The 19,288-nt window shown below is 38.1% G+C and overlaps 1 protein-coding gene across 3 annotated transcripts in view; it reads right to left on the minus strand.

Moving 5' to 3' along the window:
- TAFA2 (TAFA chemokine like family member 2) overlaps window positions 1–19,288 on the minus strand; it is a 417,594-nt gene that overhangs the window by 122,774 nt on the left and 275,532 nt on the right. For all 3 annotated transcript variants that reach the window (XM_008528145.2, XM_070621919.1, XM_070621918.1), the window contains one exon: window positions 4,156–4,262. In XM_008528145.2, coding sequence (XP_008526367.1) covers window positions 4,156–4,261 — 106 coding nt within the window. In that variant the 5' untranslated portion in view covers window position 4,262. The remainder of the gene's footprint in view (window positions 1–4,155; window positions 4,263–19,288) is intronic.

The raw sequence follows: 19,288 nt of genomic DNA on the forward strand, positions 1-19,288 counted from the left end.
TAATTGCTTCCAAGGAGGAAATACTGCTTATACCTTCTGACTGGCTGTCACTGTGCTCTAAGTTAATCACCACCCCCTCCCAAAATGCCCAGCTCCATACAATCGTGAGAATTCAGGACAGAATCTCTGTGGCAGTTTAAGCAGTAAACTTATTCATCTGCGTGTGAGGGACTTTTAGTTCCCAAAGCTCAGAAGATTTTATTAAGCAGATGGCATCTTCTGATTTTTCGATATCTCATTTTTCAAATCCAAATACTCTGGATTTCTACAGTGTTTCTACATCGTGTTCAGAAAACAGAGTAACACAATTCTCCTTTTGGTTGTTCGGTAGAGCACGATGCTATTGCACTGATATTTTGGAGAGTTATTTATTCTGTTCTTTCATTTTCTACATTTACCATTTACCTGTTCTGTAATGGCCTGCTCTCCCACCCCTGTCTTTCTTACATACTCTGCTCTATGCTCATCAGCCTTCTTGCCGCTCCTCATCGTCTCCAGGCATGCTCCCACGTGAAAGCATGCATACTTATTGCCATTCTGCCAGAAATATCCCTCCCCCAGGTATTTCCATGGCTGGCTCCATCGAAAACTTTTGGCCTTACCGAAAGGCCTTATTTAAAGTTACAATCCCTCTTGAACACTTCTTATACCTCTTTCTGCATTTTTTTCCATAGCATTTATACAATAAAACAGTTTATTTTTCTTTTTATTACCTATTTTTCCACCTCGAGGACAAAAACTCCATGAAGACAAAGGTTTTTGCTTCTTTTATGTAATGCTATATTTTCAGCTTTTATTATAGGTACTCAAAAATTATTGAGTAAAACAAATTTCCCATCAGAATTATCCAATACAAAATATTCCTGTGAAAACTACCAAGAGGCTCTGTGAGTCTGGGAGTACTGGTTCTCAGAAGGGGGGTTCTTCCACCAGGGAACAGGGAGAGTCCTGTTAAACATAAAGCTACGGCTGCTGCCTGGTCGGCCCCAGAGGCCAGCGAGAAGAGAAACGAGTTAAATACCGATGGGTAAATGACCCTGAGGACCATGAGCGAGAGGGTAGCTGCTGTGTGCAGTGGCACGGAAGAATATGTTAGGATCTCAGAAGACCCACTGGGGCATTTTTTGGCATCCGTATGCCCAATTATAACTTTCAATTTGTAATTACAACAACACAGCATTAAGACATCATAATCCAGGGCTCAGAACCCTCAGGTCTGAGGTTTGGCTAAAACATCAGGCCTTCTAGAAGAGCAGAGGTGCTAGCTGAAGGAGAGAGGATTCTAAAATGGCTAGGGAGGTGGGCAGGCGATGAGTATCAATGATGGCCTTGGTGCCAACTGCATTAGTGGGAGCCCCACTGTTCCCCCTCAAGTACACTTTCTTGGAAATTGTAATCAGCCAGGATCTTTGATAAGCATTGTCTCGATGGCATGAACTTAATGAGAAGCAAGCAGATCTGAGGGGTGGGAGGAGTGGAATGCAGTGGAATATAGCTGTTGGTTCATCAGCAAGATCCATTTTATCAGCTGTGCAGATTAATCAAGTGGATAATTGTAATGTGGTAACATACACAGCAATCTGCACAGACTAATCCAGAAAAGAAGAGATATGACACAAATGATCAATACTCAGACAGAAAGAGGAGACGTAACTACAGATACGGCAGAGATTACAAAGACAGTAAGAAAATATCCTGGAAAACTGCATTAGTACTACCACTGTGGAAAACCATTTGGCACAATCTAGTAAGACAAGATATGCATGCCCTGTGATCCAGCAATTTTCCTCCTCAGAATGTGCTCGAGAGAAACTCTTGCACATGTGCACCAGGAGAGAAGTACAAGAATGTTCCTAGAAGCGTTGGTCATAATGACAAGAAAATAGAACTCCAAATGTTCACATACAAGAGAATAAACACATAAATTGCGGTGACTTCATACAATACAATATGGAACAATAGCAAAAAAAATGAATAAACTATAGCTACATACCATCAGCTATAACAAATGTCACAAATATATTCTTGGGCAAGATACCAAATTACAGAAAATACAGTATAATACTATTAGGTAAATTCAATAGCAATCAAAATTAAGCAATATTCTATTTGAAGATATATAACTATATGATGAAATATAAATAAAATATAAATAAATAAATATAAGCAAAGGATTTATAATCACAAAATTTAGAATAGTGATTATCTTGGATAAGGAGGCAGAGGAAGGAAATCAGAGTGGCAGACACAGCCAGTTTCAAGAGTATGAAAAATCGTACATTTCTCAGTTGAGTGGTGAGCACACTGATGTTCATTTTATGAACATGTCCTAAAGTACACGTATACATTAGACATTATTTTAAGTGTAAAATAGTTTAAACAAAAGAGGCATTTTGTATGGAAAACATAAAGGAAAAGAGGGGAGGAAGGGAAGAGGGAGAAGTGGAGAAATCTTTCCTAAAATCTACACCCGAAATATCAGTGGCAGGGTAGAAATGAAACAGCAAAACAATGGGGTTTTCTCAGACCATATGTAATCTGCTATTTTTCAAGAAGTATTTTCTTGGCCCAAAGGTAAGAAAAGATCTTAGTTTTGGAGTTAGCATAGACCATAACACAACTTAAAAATTCTTAAAAGTAGCTTTAAAAGTTGCATGCAATATTCACTGTGGGGCAGTCTTAAGTGATTCTCTTAGAGACGCCATCACTTGGCTTCGGAGATGAGAAAGCATCTTTATCATGAACCCTTGCTTCGCCAGGCTGATACCCACAGTCCTATGAATCTCCCCCACTTCTCTCAATTCTTCTCTTACAGGCTGGGAAGGGGCACTGGGGTGACCATCCATCTGGAGGGTACAGATGACGTGTCTTCTCTTGTTAAGCCCAAGGCAGGGCGCCTGGCCCTAGTGCTTTGCAACTCTTTTTAAAAGGTGATTATTTTACACTTCTTTGTCCTTAAATTGGGTTCATTGTTGCCAATTTGAAGGCACAGAAAATAATGTCCTCCTCAACAATGTTTTAATTTTACGCTAATAACAATTATTAAAGAGAATTTAAAGTTTGATTTGTGGATTAGTATGCTGTATCAATGAAAAGAAGAAAACTCTAAAATATACATATATATACACACACACAATGTGGGGCAAAAACAGGACTATTAAATACGAAAGACCTCTTCATAAAATTCATATTTCAAAATATAACTTTTTGGTTTTAAACACAGGGGAAAAGATTTTGTCTTATAGGCATCACTCCCTCACACCACATCTTTCCTCTCCCTGGTGGTAATGTTCCAAGTACTGCTCATTAAATGCACGTGTGTAACTAATTTAAGTGTTACAGAATTGAAGGCTTAAGTCCCTCTTCACCCAGAAGTAAAATAAGAAGGTAAGATGCCAGTCTAGACTCTACGGAGGAGTCAGAATTAAATTGTAAAATCATATTCCACAGAAGAATCTAAAATGACTCCTCAGGTTATGAATACTTGATTATGGTAGAGACAGTTCAGAAACAGCCTTATTTTAATTCATTTCGAAAAGGTAGTTATTCATTATACCGAGTTATGCTCAGGAAAGAGAACAGAAAGGGCTTAGTTTTGAGCTATCAAGCTTAACACTACGTATGAAACAAATATTCTCTCTCTGTTCCATGGCAGAGTTGAGCTTGCTAAATATCATTCTAGGGGTAGAGTCCATATGCTGGTCAAAGACGTATACCCTGGCATGGAGAAATATGATCCACAGAAAGCACTGAAGGGAAATTTGCATATATGCATATTATTAAGGTACATATCGTTAAAGGTGCTTTCATTACAAGGACGACTGCACTCTGAAACTCATCTTCACTACACGTCAACTCCACATTTTAACATCACTGTCTTGAAATGGAAATGACAAGGGAAAGGCAGAGCGGGGATCCCATACTCTTTGAACACCATTTGCAGAAGCGGCAATAATCCTGGAGACATTTAAATAATCATGCTCCCCCTATCAAAGCCATATTAAGGATAACTCTCTCAGCATTTTTACTTAAAGAGAATTGCCACTAGGGACCCATATCTAATAAAATTAACAGACCAGTGAAAACAGAAAACTATAGTCTGTTAGAGGGAGTCACCCTCCACAGGGAGCCGAGAGAGAAAACGGAAGAGCTTACCTTTATGATGGTTTGCACTGGAGACCACTTTCCCCCACAAGGTTACAATAAATATGATTATCAGAAGCTTTCCTTTTGTTGCTTTCTGTAAGTCTCTCTTACTCATCCTGCAAATAAAATATAATAAAAATCCTGAGTATGTGAAAGCATTGCTTTTCCATGATAATTGTGCTACACTTAAAGTTTTCCACGACACCTTAACACCCTAAAATTGCATTTCTTATATTTAAAATGCTGTTCGCTCATGTAAACCTGAACAGAAAAAATATAAAGTTTTCTGATCAAAGTACCTTGATATGATGTAAGAGATAAGACAGGCCCAACTCAGGCAGGCTTCATTCACTTAACAATAGCCTAAATCAATTGAGAAACATTACCATTTTTCTCTCCGTATAAATATAGATTTAACTTATTCACAAAATCCAAGGCACAAATGTTTGAATAATTTTTAAATAAGTGACTTATTTTACTTTTTTTTTGTTGAAGATTCCTTCTTCAATGCCAAGTCAAATGGTCAGGGTAAACAGTCTAGATAAAATATGTTACATGAATTCCTGCACAGAATAAAGTCACTCCAAATCTATTATTTCTAATATGCTTTTTACAAAAGTCACCTGATACAAGAGCTTCCTTACTGAACAACACTACTACTGGAGATACATCAGTATTTTAATATTGTTGAAACCCACTGTGCTCTACTTTATCAGAAGTAGGAGGAAAACGGAAAAGCAGAATGAAAAACAGCAAGTTCATGGGGCTGGCCCCGTGGCCGAGTGGTTAGTTTCGTGCGCTCCGCTGCAGGCGGCTCAGTGTTTCCTCAGTTTGAATCCTGGGCGCGGACATGGCACTGCTCATCAAACCACGCTGAGGCAGCGTCCCACATGCCACAACTAGAAGGACCCACAACGAAGAATATACAACTATGTACCGGGGGGCTTTGGGGAGAAAAAGGAAAAAAATAAAATCTTTAAAAAAAAACAAAAAAACAGCAAGTTCACATTTTCAAGTTGAGCACACAAAACTCAGGAAAGCAAAGAATTGTTATAATAAAATAATAGCTACCTATAACAAAAGTTCAACATCTACTTTCTCTAGCACTTTATACATTATTTCAACTGTTCTTCAGAACAAATTTGGGGTGTTGGTAGGTCTCTCCCCATTTCCCAGATGATGAAATTTGGAAATTTGCCTGAGGTTGTGTTTAATGATAGAGTAAAAATTCAAACCCAGAATTGTCTAATTCTAAAATCCTTACATTAACTACTACAGTACATTGCTAAAGAGCAAGCGAAATGAGTATACAACATCCACCTGCATGTACTTTTGAGGGAGATAAGCCATATGCCCATCACCCGGTGCCTTCTCCCATTCACATCCTTTCGTCATTCCATTCTTGTCTGACCCACAGGTTCTCGCCCTAGTGCAAGTTCATGAGGTCACTTCCTGACTTAGCCTGATTCCTCTTCCTCTTGAAGGCTCTAAGTTACTTTTTTCCTTACACCTTTACTTCCAGAACATTTCATCTCCAAAAACATGACTCAGAGGTAGCGACGATGACTGTCCGATTTTGAAGAGGAGTCTTTTACATGGATAAATGCGTGACAAAGTTAATTAATATATTATATATTTTAATATGGATAAATGTTAATATGTCTTGGCCCGGAGCAGCTGGGCACACTAATTCAGACGTTGAGGAGGCAGCACTGTATGATTAAGAACATGGACTCACTTCTGGGTCAGACTGTCTGGATTTGAGTCCAGACTCTACCGGCTTCTAATTCTGTGATCTTGTACAAGTTTCTGGCTCTCCCGTTTCAGGTTCTGCTTCTGTAATATGGGATGAGGAATGTGAAATGCCTGGCCCACTGGTTAGCATGTAGAGGGGCTCAATGACAATGAGATAAAGAACATCAGTCATTTGGACGTTACGTTGAGTCTTTCGGTGCATGAGAGGCTAGTCCCATTCATGAGATGATTGAAGGGATTTCAGTGGCACCAAAAGCTGCAATCCCTCCATGGACCTTAGTCTTGTCACGGGTCAAAATAATGTACAAAAGGGTAGGTATTTGACCTTTTAGATTGTTTGGTTTAAAATCTGGCTTCCTACCTACTGGTTATATGACTTTGGACAAATTACTTAATAACTCAGAGTATTTTCATTGTCAGTAAAATGAGGGTAATCATAATAACTACCAGGGTCAGCACCATGACATAGTGGTTGGATTTGAACCCTCTGCTTCAGTGGCCGGGGGTTCGCTGGTTCAGATCCTGGGTGTGGACCTACACACTGCTCATCAAGCCATGCTGTGGAGGCATCCCACATACAAAATAGAGGAAAAGTGGCACAGATGTTAGCTCAGGGACAATCTTCCTTAAGCAAAAAGGGGAGGATTGGCAGCAGATGTTAGCTCAGGGCCAATTTTCCTAACCAAAAAAATAAACAAACAATGAGAATAAGAATAACTACCTCATACTGTTGTTGATATGAAGACCAAATGAGACAGTCCACGTAAAGAGTTCAAAACTACGCATAGAAGATAATAAATGTTAACCTTTACTATGATCATTACTTGGTTAGACCAGCATTCCGCTAGGTGAATTCTGTGAGGCATCACTTCCACAGAATGTTAATACAGTGTTAGTGAAAAACTTAGGGGGCAAGTATATTTGTAAAATACTTGGTTCAACAAATTTAACCAGATTCTTTTTAACAAGAGGCATTTTCCAGAAACCTTCCTCTATAGAGGAACACAGGATATTAATATCCTCAGGAAGCCACTTAGAGAAATAATCTAGTTTAATGTTTTCTCTCAGTAAACCAAATACCTGTTTTAAATCTTCCGTTCTATTGCCTTTATTTTCTCCCTGCACTTACTACTAGTTTTGTTATGAGATTCTACTTTTTCTCACATTTTTTCAACCATCCTGCCTCCCCTTCTACATCCAATCCCTGCAAACATACTGTACTGCATATCCTATAACAGAATGAACAGTTTAGCAAAATTCATCTGACAAGAAGAGCTGCTTAGCATAATTCTTAGTAATAGATTTCCCTTAGCAAATGGCCTCTGCTACAAGGTCAATGACCCATTGTATTTTCCATACCAGTGTGCACCCACCAAATGAGATGACAGAGCTGACAGCTGGTCAAACTGATAGCTAAGACATATGGAAACAGAAACACCCACAAAGTCACCAGGCTGTCAAACCAAGAAAGGAAGGAGAATACAGGTCAACATTTCAAAGTCTGTAAAGACCCCTGCCTTCTCCCTCTCATACCATCCTCAGCGCCATCCAGCCAGTAACCGTCTTCTGTCCATATGACTTCCTGAATCTCTCTTAAATGTACACACTTATTTCCATCCCTATTGCAATACCACAGTTCAGACCACCAACATTTCTCACAGGCCAAAGCCTACTAACTAGACTTCCTGCCGCCAAGATTGCTGTCCCCTGGAACTGAAGGCAGAGTCTATGTCTGCCTTTTCATGACTATATTTGCAGTATTTAGTCCTCGGTAAGTGCCTGATGAATACCATTGACTGAATGTAATGCAGTCTGTATACTGTAGCCAAACATACAGCTATGACCTTAAGACACTCTTAGTATGATTAAAACCTTCACATGATTTCCCTGAACATTCAGCGAAAAAAAGGCCATAACCCTTAGCAGGGTATTAAAAGTTTGTATTAGCGTTAAAAAAACAACGACTTTGACTTTTTGTGTCCCTAATCTTGTTTTATGCCATCCCTCCCATCTCTCTCTCCACACACACTCACAGTCAATATTTTAACTCTGCTAAATCTCCTCAGTGGCTTCCAGCTAAATCTCACTTCCATGGCACCTGAAAGCTATCAGTCACCCACCCCATCCCCCACCCACTCTTCAAAACGCTAATTTCTAGTCCTTGGCCAGGGAGCAGTTTAGAATTCCTTCTATAGGGTTTGCTCAAGGCCACATTGAGCAATCCCTTCTTTGTGTGGACCGGCCACTCGCCACACTGTATTATAATTTTCCATTTACTTATCTCCAACCCTAACTCTCAGATAAGATTCCTAAGTATAGGGGCTGTGCTCCATACACTTGAGAATATCTAAGGCCTAGCCCAAGATTCAGCTTACTAACTGGTAAATGAGTATCCAGGGTGGTGCTTTAGAGCCAAATGTATTGTGTAGTTGTCAATGTGAGGGGGAAGGGAGTATGCGTCATTACTTTAGGATGAAATCAGAAAAGGACAAACAGGAAGAAGAAAGTGAGAAAGGGGTGATGGAGGGGAGAAAAGAAAGGGCAAACTGGAAAAGGAGACAAAGAGGTGGAAGAAACCCAATCTGTAATGTGTTCTATTCTAACTGATTTTTAAGTAACAATCAAGTTTGAGCAAAATGAAGTGTAATGGAGTGATGGAGGATTTTCCACAAAGGGGCGATAATAAAGAAGAAAACCCAGGTGAAAAAAGCTGAATGATCCATTTCTTCTTGAGCTTGCATGAGAGCACGGGTGGAGGGGCACTCACTTATTCAATGTGCCAACCACCAGGTTTCAGTTTAGAAATTTCCACCACAGTCAAGGGCTGAACACACTTTCAGAATCGTCACACTCATCTGTAAAAGCAGCAAAATTTAAGTGAATTTTCTAACAGCAAAAGCAGAGGGAAGAAGAAACTGGAAACTGAAAGATAAATACACACAGAGGATAAGACCTGGAAATTGCTCCCCCGGCAGCAGCAGCAGCCTGCAAGGAGCACAAGTGAAACAGGATCATCGAGAAATGGTCACCTTGGCAGGCAGGATATTGAAGTGAAAAGTTGTCAAAGTAGAAGACTGACAATTAAATCTTCAGCCTGTCTCCCACTCTTCTCTTCCAGATTACAAATTTCAGCTATCTTCACTGAGATTGAGACTTTTGGATGATTTCGAAACCCTTCGCCTCCCTACTAATGTTAAAAGTGCATTTAATTGTAAATAAGCAAGAATTGAAAACTATTATGCTCCTAGAAAAATCATTTCCCCACAAAAACAGAAAGTAAGTTTAACAGGTTTAAAGAAGAGAAGATGGAAGGGGGAAAGGAGGGAGTCGCAGGTACAATGGAAATAAAAACTGGGGCCTAGAATCCAACCACCCAGCCTCCTCCGGAGCTTCCGGCACTTCCGCAGAAATGAAGGCTATATATCAGGCAAATTGTACACAAGTAGTCTTAGGACATTTCTCTACGTTGATCTAATATACATACTAACCCGGTGTTAACGAAGTACAATGGCATGGACTTTAACCACCAAATCTAGCGCAGGAGTCCACCCTAGAGGTAGACGCTCCGATGGATACGGCTAGTTCCTTTCCTCCTTATAGGGATCTGAACGATCTTTATAAAATGTAAGTCAAACACATTACTCCACCCACCCCTTGTTTAAAATCCCAGAATTTACCTACCCATGGAAATGAGAGTAAATCTGAATTTCTTACTGGAGAGAAGACTCAACATCATCTCCCCCTTGACCTCCCCAACCTCACTTCACATCCCTGTTTCCCTCCTTCCCTACACTTCAGCCACATTGGCCGTCCCCCTGTCCCTTGTGCCACGCTCATTCTAGACCTTACACCACACGTTTGCTCCGCCTTGAAGGCTCTCCCTCCTGTCTTTGCGTGGTGAGCTTCTTGTTAGGGTCACCTCCACAGAGAGCGCTCCTGGCCACCCTGCCTGGCTGCTCCTCCAGAGTCCAGGGAAACCCACCCCACAGTCCTCCTTGCTCCCAATAACCTGAAGCATTTTCTCCATTTATTACAATTTGAAATTATCTTATTCTCTTATTTATACATTAGTTCATTTTTTTCTTTCTCCCACTAAAATGTAATTTCCATGAGGACATATCCTATCTATTAATCACCACTCCAGTATATAGAACAATACCTACATCATAGACTATCAATATATGTCAATGAAAGAATGAGTGTATTGATTTTATAATCAGAAAAAGCGATGAATCCTTTTTTATGGAGAAGTTTTATTACTTCTTTTAATTTAAACAGTTAAATATTCAGCAGTTAGGAATGCCAAAGGCGAAAAGAGTGTACATATTGGTGGAGTGACACAGATGAAGTGAGGAGAGGAATGAGTGAGAGATGAGAAGATGCAAACAGACTAGATTACTCTTTGAAGAAACATGAAGAGAAGGGAAGTAAAGACAGAATGCTAGCTTGAGAGACTTGAAGGCGATGGGAAAGAGGCAGAAGGATGAGAGAAGCTAAAGATACCAAAGTGAAGGTAGACTATGAAGATTAGAGTTTTTGTAAACTTTTATGTTCTACAAGTATAAGTTATTATACAATATTATTATGTTATTATTATTATTACTTTTAATTTCCATATTTTATATAGAAACAAATGTGTCTCCCAAAACTAAATCAACTTTGTTTGCTGGTAGGTTATTGGAATAAATCCACTAAGTAGGACATCTAGAGCCACAAGTTTCACTTCATTGATAGTTTTATCCAATAAGAATGTCCAACGTGACCAGCATCTTATGATAAATACTATAACTGTATTTAGTATATCCAAGTTATTTAGTGAAATAGCAATTATCTTTGAGGTAGATGGTGATATCAATATTTAGGATGGATGGATGGATAGATAGGTAGGTAGGTAGGTAGGTAGATAGATAGATAAAGTAGATATAGATGTGTATTAAAGTGTAAGGGACTCACGTATGTATTTTGTATATATAAGAATAAATAGTAACAAATTTAAGAGATAATCACGTGACTCTTCCAATAATCGTACGTTGTGTGTTGTCTCAGCCAGAAGCTGAGGTGGATGATCCTAGTCATTTTTATTATTGCTCTTCATTTTGTTTTCATTTTACATCACATATCCAGTATCATCGCATTATAGTATTTCAAGCCACACCTACCAAGTACATTATTTGAATTAGAATCTCCCTGTTGAACAACTAGAATCTGGACCTCCCATCTTGTAAATTATCATCAAAACTTCATGGAGTTGCATTTTTCATATGGCAGCCATATGATTAGCCCAATTAGCAGACATTTTCCTAGGTAACTTCAAAACAAAGACTTTGGAACCTAAATCAGTTTCTCAACTCTTTCTGAATTGAAACAATTGCTTTTAAAATCCTCATTTTTTTTTTGACACATCAGTGTTTCATGACAAATCTACCTTATGGATTCCATTCAGTTAAGAGGTCAACCGTGGAGATTTAATCAAGAAAACTCCATTGGTTTCTGAGGATTGCCTGGCAGCAAATATAAGCCTCAGTTAAGAATCACAATTACCTCCTTCCTTCACCCAAATTTTATACTTCCATTCATTTTCCCACAATACTGCAATTTTAGTGGGTACAAAAAACCTAGGAGTGCATTTGCTTTATGCCTAGCAATGTATAGCCAAAGTGTTGATTTTGTACAAATGCCTTTGCCATCTACGGAACATAATGATACAAGCTAGAAACGTATTATCATTTAAATGATTTCTCCTGAAACATACAATATTCTAGGACTCCAAGCTCTAATATCCAAAACAGACAAAAATGCTATGAGGCAAAATAAAGCAATCGTTGAAGATTCATGAAAGCACCAGAAAGACACCTGAAATGATGAGGGCTAGCCTAAACCACATGGCCATGCATCTAGTATTATACCTAAGCCACTTTCCCTCCTTTTCTGTCTATACAACGGGAACGTCATCTATTTTCCCAAACAGGAATGCTATTGTAATAAACAAGAAATCATGTGACAGGTTGAATTTAGTAAAAGAAAGATGCATAATAAATCAGAGGTATTACTATCTCTTCAAAGGTCCTTCTCTCAGGGCATGGGCTGGTGAGTCAGAAATACCTGCCTGAGTGTGAGCCTCGTTCCAATGCACATTAGTTAAATGAATTTGTCAACTTTACTCAACAACTTTAAGTCTCAATGCCCACATATGGAATGCGTGAATACTATTATATATTGGTAGGATCGTCATAAGGAATAAATACAATGTATATAAAGCATCTAACACAAAGCCAGCACAGAGTAAACACTAGATCTGTAGCTATTATTATATATTATTAATAATATCTGGAACACAGCCTCCTGGCTAGAAATGAGTGGGAAATAAAAAGTCTTTGAGCAACAAATAAAAGAGCTCATGTGTTTTAATCACAGGCGAGAAATGAACCTACTTTTAGGAATTTATCCTCAGTCTACAGAATTAAAAGGTAAGAATATGAAGCAACAGGCTAAAGATGGAAGCAGGCTAATTAACAGAGTCTTCTGATGGCTCTGCAAAATGAATATTGATATTGGGATCTCAGAGAAGACCTATCAAATCTATAAATGTACAGAATTCTAGGATAATTAGATATAAGGACAAATACTCCTCAAATGCCTCTAGAAATACATAGAGCACAGCATGCTAACTGAAGTTATTAACATTAGTATGTATGTTTCTATAGTTTTAAATGTACCGACTTAAAATGTACTGGCTTGTTCAAAATATCATTGAATCCCCATGATAACTCTTTGAACTAAGCTCTGCATGTACTAATATTCTCAGATTACATAGAGACTCTGAAAGAATAATTTGAAGACAAATACTAAATGGCAGAGGAGAGTCTTGAATGTGGATCTTCTGCCCACTGGCTCAATCCTCATCACAACAATGGTTAAACAATGCTCCACATACTCTGTAATGAGTCCCAAAAGTGCATGGGGCATTTTCGACCGGTGCTCACTGGGACAAACTGAAATCAAGTCCTAGCTCTCAGTTATCTAGAAAATTATTAAAAGAAAATCACCTCATTGCCATGACATTGGATAAAGGAAATCCTATTGTATCCTGTTACTGTACCCTATGGCTACAAAATGATCAATCTTTAAGTGATGCACGTTTTACCATTTATACACACTGCGTGGTTTGTTGAAAGGTGAGTTAAAACTTTCAGAATTAAGTGTCCGATGTCTACCAGACACCAGTCTACTGAGAGTAGACCCAACTAAATTACTACACCAGAAGTGGCAACCTTAGTTAGGATTGTCAGATAAAATACAGGATGCCAATTTAAATTGGAATTTATCTTTTTCTTACAAGTTTATTGAGACATAACTGATATACAATATACTGCACATATTTAATGTATACAATTTGATGCATTTGAACATGCAAACACCTATGACACTATCACCATAATCAAGGTATACACATATCCATCACCTCCAAAAGTTTCCTTGTGTCCCTTTGCTGTGTGTATGTGTGAGATCTATTCTCTTAAGAAATTTGAAATAGACAACACCTTATTGTTAACTATATGCACTATGTTGTACCGCAGATCTCTAGAACTTATTCGTCTCCTATAATTGTAACTTTATACTCCTTGAACAACAACCCTCCATTTCCTCTTCCCGCTATCCCCTGGCAACCACCATTCTATTTTCTGCTTCTATAAATTTGACTATTTTAGATACTTCATATAACTGAAACTATGCAATATTTGTCCTTCTGTGACCGTCTTATTTCACTTAGCATAACGTCTTCCAGGTCCATTCATGTCACAAATGGCAGGATTTCCCTCTTTCTTAAGGATGAATAATATTCTATTGCATGCGTATAGCACATTTTCTTTATTCATTCATCTGTCGATGGACATCTGGGTGGTTTTCGTATCTTGACTATCATGAATAATGCTAGAATGAACATATCTCTTCAAGATCCTGATTTCAATTATTTTGAACACATACCCAGGAGTGGGATTCCTGGATTGTATGATAGTGCTATTTTTAATTTTTTGAGGGACCTCCATACTTTCTTCCATAGTGGTTGGACCATTTTACATTCCCACTAACAGTGCACAAAGATTCCAATTTCTCCACATCCTCATCAACACTTATGTTTTGGTTTTTTGATAATAGCCATCCTAAGAGGTGTGAGGTGAGATTTCATTGCGGTTTTGATTTGCACTTCCCTGATAATTAGAGATGAGCACGTTTTCATATACCTGTTGGCCACTTGTATTTCTTCTTTCAAAAAAATGTCTATTCAGGTCCTCTGCCCATTTTTCACTCCTTTTGTGTGTGTGTGCTGTTGGGTTATAGAAGTTCCTTATATATTTTGGAAATTAATCTCTTATCAGATTTATCTGCAATTCACATTTAACTGGATGTCCTACAATTTTAATTGCCAAATCTGCTAACTCTACTCTAGTTTTCAACAGTAATATTTTAAGCAAGAAACTAACATTGACTTCTATATGCTAGCATGCTTGTCTAAAGAAAAAGAAGCTGAGAATTTCACAGAGGATGGTAGAGACTAAAATATTGAAATCTTCACTTGTGTTTTGATTGACTATTTTCTGCACACATACCCAAGAAGGAATGGCTAGAAACTACTTCTTCAATTTGGCTGCAGTTCTGCTGGCCAATTGACATGAACTTGAATTGTTTATTCTAGTTAAAACTGCAGCAAATTTAGTCTAATGTGGCAATTAAGAGCATGAGATTTGAAGTCAGATATGTAGTGTTGAGATTCAGCTATGTACCAGCTGTTAGAGACCTGTTATTTCATTTCCCAAAGCATCGGTTTCTTCTTCTATAATATGTGGATAATAACGATACCTGCCTCAAAGAGCTGTTGGGATGGTAAATGAGTTAATTTATATAAGGTACTAAACACAGATCCTGACACATAGTAAGCAATCTATAAATGCTAGCTATGATACAGTAGTCGTTTAAAATTCTCCTGCGATTAATTTCTTCATTCAATAAGGAATAACCAGTTAACTGCTCTCCACATCTGTCTCATAAACACCACAAGGCATCAAGAAGACAGTACTAAACACACACCCTTCATTCTTATGTGCCCTGTTGAGGCATTTTACTCCTTTCCCAGAAGCTCTAGATAGTTTGAGGATAGTTTATCCATCAGATTTAAATTTCATATCTCTTTGCACTTCATAAAATTAAATTACATTCTTTCCCTGCATTTCTGCTTTGTATTCAGTGCCCCTAACCTTTAGCATTTGTTTACTGATTTTTTAAAAATTATTTACTATCATTTCCAGGACCTAAATCTGTTCTTCCCAAAGAAAAGAATAAACCCAAGGCAGTATGATTATAGAGTATGATCAAAGTGAGATTTCATACTGAACCGCTTGTAACAAGCAAAATACAACGTCAAACAATAAGCCATAAGCAAATTTGAATGTAACCGAGCTAAACTTTAAAATGTAATAAAGTTATTTACTTGGAAACAAACCTAGCTTAGACAGTTTAATAGAAAATGTATGTGCATCACCAAATGATGGGACATTGATGATGTTTATAAAGGAGAGGGCTGGATAACTGAAATGCAGACAACACAAAACCTTATCTTATATTCAATCTCCTCTCCTATAAAAACTTCAGGCAAAAACGTCAACAACTGAAAAAAATTTGGATTTACCTCCTCCCACCCTCTCACAGCAATGACTATGCTATGTCATAATATGGCTGGAAATAGGAGGCAGGAGACAGGCAGTATGCAGACAGCCCACAAAGCATCCACTCCTGAACGGCATGGCCATGGCTACACTTCATAACTGCCGGGTGAAGTATCACCAAACACAAGAGGAAAGAAAACTTCCAATCACATGTACCCTTTTATTGGTGGCTAAATCGCAAACCTAGCATTTGACTCTGTGATTATGCATGGTAAAAACAGAGCCAGCTCTGCATGCAACGTCTAAGGTCCATGTACAGAGTTCATAACAAGATATTTTTTCTTTTTTTAATAAAACTTTTATAGTTATTAAAGCAAATAGTTTACTGTCATGAAATCACCTCTAACTATTTGTCTCCTCTATTACCACTGGGACTAGTTAAATACTTTTATTCCTTTTACTCTAGTGTGCCTGTTCTCTTGGGAAATGAGGCCACAGAAGAAATCCACTCCACACCAGCTCCTTCTCCTTCATGCTAGCAAAGGAGCAAAAGAAAAAGCAAGAATGATTAAAAGAATTAATCTTTTAAGCATTCTTTGTTAGGATAAAATTTGTGGTCCAAGAAGGACATGTATTCTCACTGTGGCTACGGCTATGAGTATGAGGGATCCTTCTCTCTGTGAATTCAGTGATCCCGTAAGACCAATATGTTATCAAACACTAGCTAGTTAACAGCATACATTTAGGAGACAAAGACAACTTTACTAATAAACGATTGCCACACAGACCCTCCCCTCAACACAGAACCTTCTCAGAGGTAAGTGAACTGAAAGGCTGAAGTTGTATATCTGAAGGCTCCCCTCATATAACCATCCCCCAAAAGGCACCAACATTAACAAATTCAACCTTACCATCAAATATTATAAAAGCAAATAAACCATGAGAAAGACAGTGACAGCTACATGCTGAAAGGCATGCCATTCTACATCCTCAAAAGAAACCAATAAAAAGAGATTCGAGAACAAGCTACTTAATCAAGTTCACTAGAGTCCGCACTTTGCTAAGAATAATAGTTTAAGCAAGATTTTTGGACAACCGTGTATACCAGCATTAAACTCCAAGCACAACAACTTCACAATACACAATCAAAGAGACAGTGACGCTGGGGCACATGCATTTTTATAACTATACTTTATACACACTCCTTGTGTGTGTTCGATATTTGTACATAACTTCATACATCCTAATGAGCTGCTTTTGAGGGAAGAGGGAACATTATCAGATTTTAATATAGCAAAGTACTATACTCAGCTTTCAGTTAATAGCTTAAGGAAGAGAGAATTCAACTGATTAAGAATGAAAGCAGCAACCTCTATGGGCTATACACCTCAGTCCACAGGAAGCCTCTGGAATAGATTGCTTTCTGGCTTGCCCCTTTTACAACAAGATTACAGCTCCTTTTTAAACCTCACTTTTTTTATCCTTCCCAATATCTGGGACTTCCATTTCTGAATAAAATCAATCACATTATATACACTAACCCTACCTTCTCTTTGCCGTCAGCTGTTTCTTTCCACTCCTCACATTTTCCTTATGGATGAACCTGGTTTCCTCAGTCACAGAGCAGAGACGTTCCAACAGTAAGCAATCACCGCAAAGCAGCAGTTGAGCAGTTAAATGTGCAATGTTGGGAAATTTTCCCAACGGTGGGATTTATTAGATTGTGAAATCATGTCCCAAGGTGGTAGTGGAAGGCTATTACCTGAATCTATTTTAGAAAAATGCTCCAAAAACATCCGAGTAGAGGAAAGTCCTACATGTGGGGCGTAGGTAGGACTGGTCCAAACCATAGCCATTATCATTTCATACTTGCTGAAAACCTCCTGACCTTATTTCCTGCCAATTTATACCCTCTTGCCTCATTGTTGAGAACAAGGATTCAAGACACATCAGTCAGAAGATTACATAAAATGACTGTGTCAGATAATACTACAGTTTTGTGACAATTTAGCCAGTAATCCCTGTGTTAACACTCTTCTTGCCATCTACAACGGATAATAAGGTGCGTTGTAAAGTATTCTACCAGTTAGACTTACTACCAAATCACGTTAAAGTAGGCAATATTCTCAATGGATAAACATGGTCGTGTGTATATACAGTGGCATATTATTCAGCCTTAAAAAGGAATGAAATTCTAATACATGCTACAGGGATGAACCTTGAAAACATGCTACGTGGAATAAGTCAGACACAATAGTAAAAATATTCCACTTACATTAGATACCTAGAATAGGCAAATTCATAGACAGAAAATAGACTAGAGGTTACCAGGAGCTGAGGGGTGGGAGAAATGAAGAGCTGTTGTTTAATGGGTGTAGAGTTTCTGTTTGAGATGATGAAAAAGTTCTGAAAATGAATAGTAGTTGTGATTACACAATATTGTGAATGTACTTTTCCACTGAACTGTACACTTGAAATGGTTGAAATGATAAATTTTATATATGCATTTTATGATAAAAATAAAGAAAAAAGTAGTATATCATAATGGGACATATTGGGAACAGCCCTGCTCATCAGCTCTGTCATATAACCTATATGTATTTTCTTCATGGTACTTTATTTGAAATTACAAGGTTGATCTCTTTGTTTCCTTGTTTACTGCCCCTCCGTGCCCCTACTAGAACCTAGTGCAAGAACCCAGGCTCTCTATTCCACGACTTTATCCCCAGCACTTATTATAATGCTTCTTGTCACAGAGTCAATGCAAAACAAATATTTGTGGAATAAATGAATTAATAAATGGAAGAAGCACTACATATGTCCTTTTAATTTTGAGTTTGGTTATACTATGTGATCATGCACTTTTTCTTATGTCTGATAACATTTAATGCCTCCATCCCTTGTAGGCAGGATACTTTCAACTGTGATACTTATATGTAAGTCCTGTCTCTGTAACCAGATTCCAAGTTCCTTGAGAAACCAGATGCTATAGCTCTGCTTCTTCATAAAGTAGCTTACCGTTGCATAGCGCCATATGGTGTACTAAGAACTTTCACACCCATGATCATATCTGATACGCATGACCAAGAGGCTGGCAGATATAATTAGCCCCCTTGCAAAGATGAGGAGACAAGCTCAGAGAAGTTAACTGACTTGTTTAAGATCAAAGTAAGTGGTAGAGCCAGAACTCAAAACCAGGTTGTCTAGCTCCAGATACAAAATTCTTTCCATTAAAAGTTTGATAATGAAAACAATGATGCTAACGCCATATTTTTCATACTTTAAAATAGAACACTTTAAAATAATTCATACTATATTTCTTTTCTGGGCTTATAAAAAAAGATACCTTGACTATGGATTTTTTTAAATGCTTAAAAAGAGGCAAATTATATATGTCTGGAAATAAATTTAGTAACTATTTGCCGATATCATATTAAAGGGACAAATGAAGGGAGGGAGGAGGAGAGAAGGAGGGGGAAAGAGAGAGACAGAGGGAGAAAGAGGAAAAGGGAGGGAAGGAGAGAGAGAAAAACAGAGAAAGAGATAATAGAGAGAGAGAAAAAGAAAAATGAGAGAGAGAGAAAGGAAGAGGGAAGAAAGGAAGGAAGGAGGAAGAGGAGGGAGGGAGGAAGGAAGAGAAGAAGGTAGGAAGGTAGGTAGGCAGGAAGGAAGGATGGACGGAAGGAAGCTGTTTATAGATCTATGATGGGGCCAATAGGAGAAGT

This window comes from Equus przewalskii, chromosome 5, assembly GCF_037783145.1.
Source record: "Equus przewalskii isolate Varuska chromosome 5, EquPr2, whole genome shotgun sequence".
In the NCBI taxonomy this organism is placed as follows: domain Eukaryota; kingdom Metazoa; phylum Chordata; class Mammalia; order Perissodactyla; family Equidae; genus Equus; species Equus przewalskii.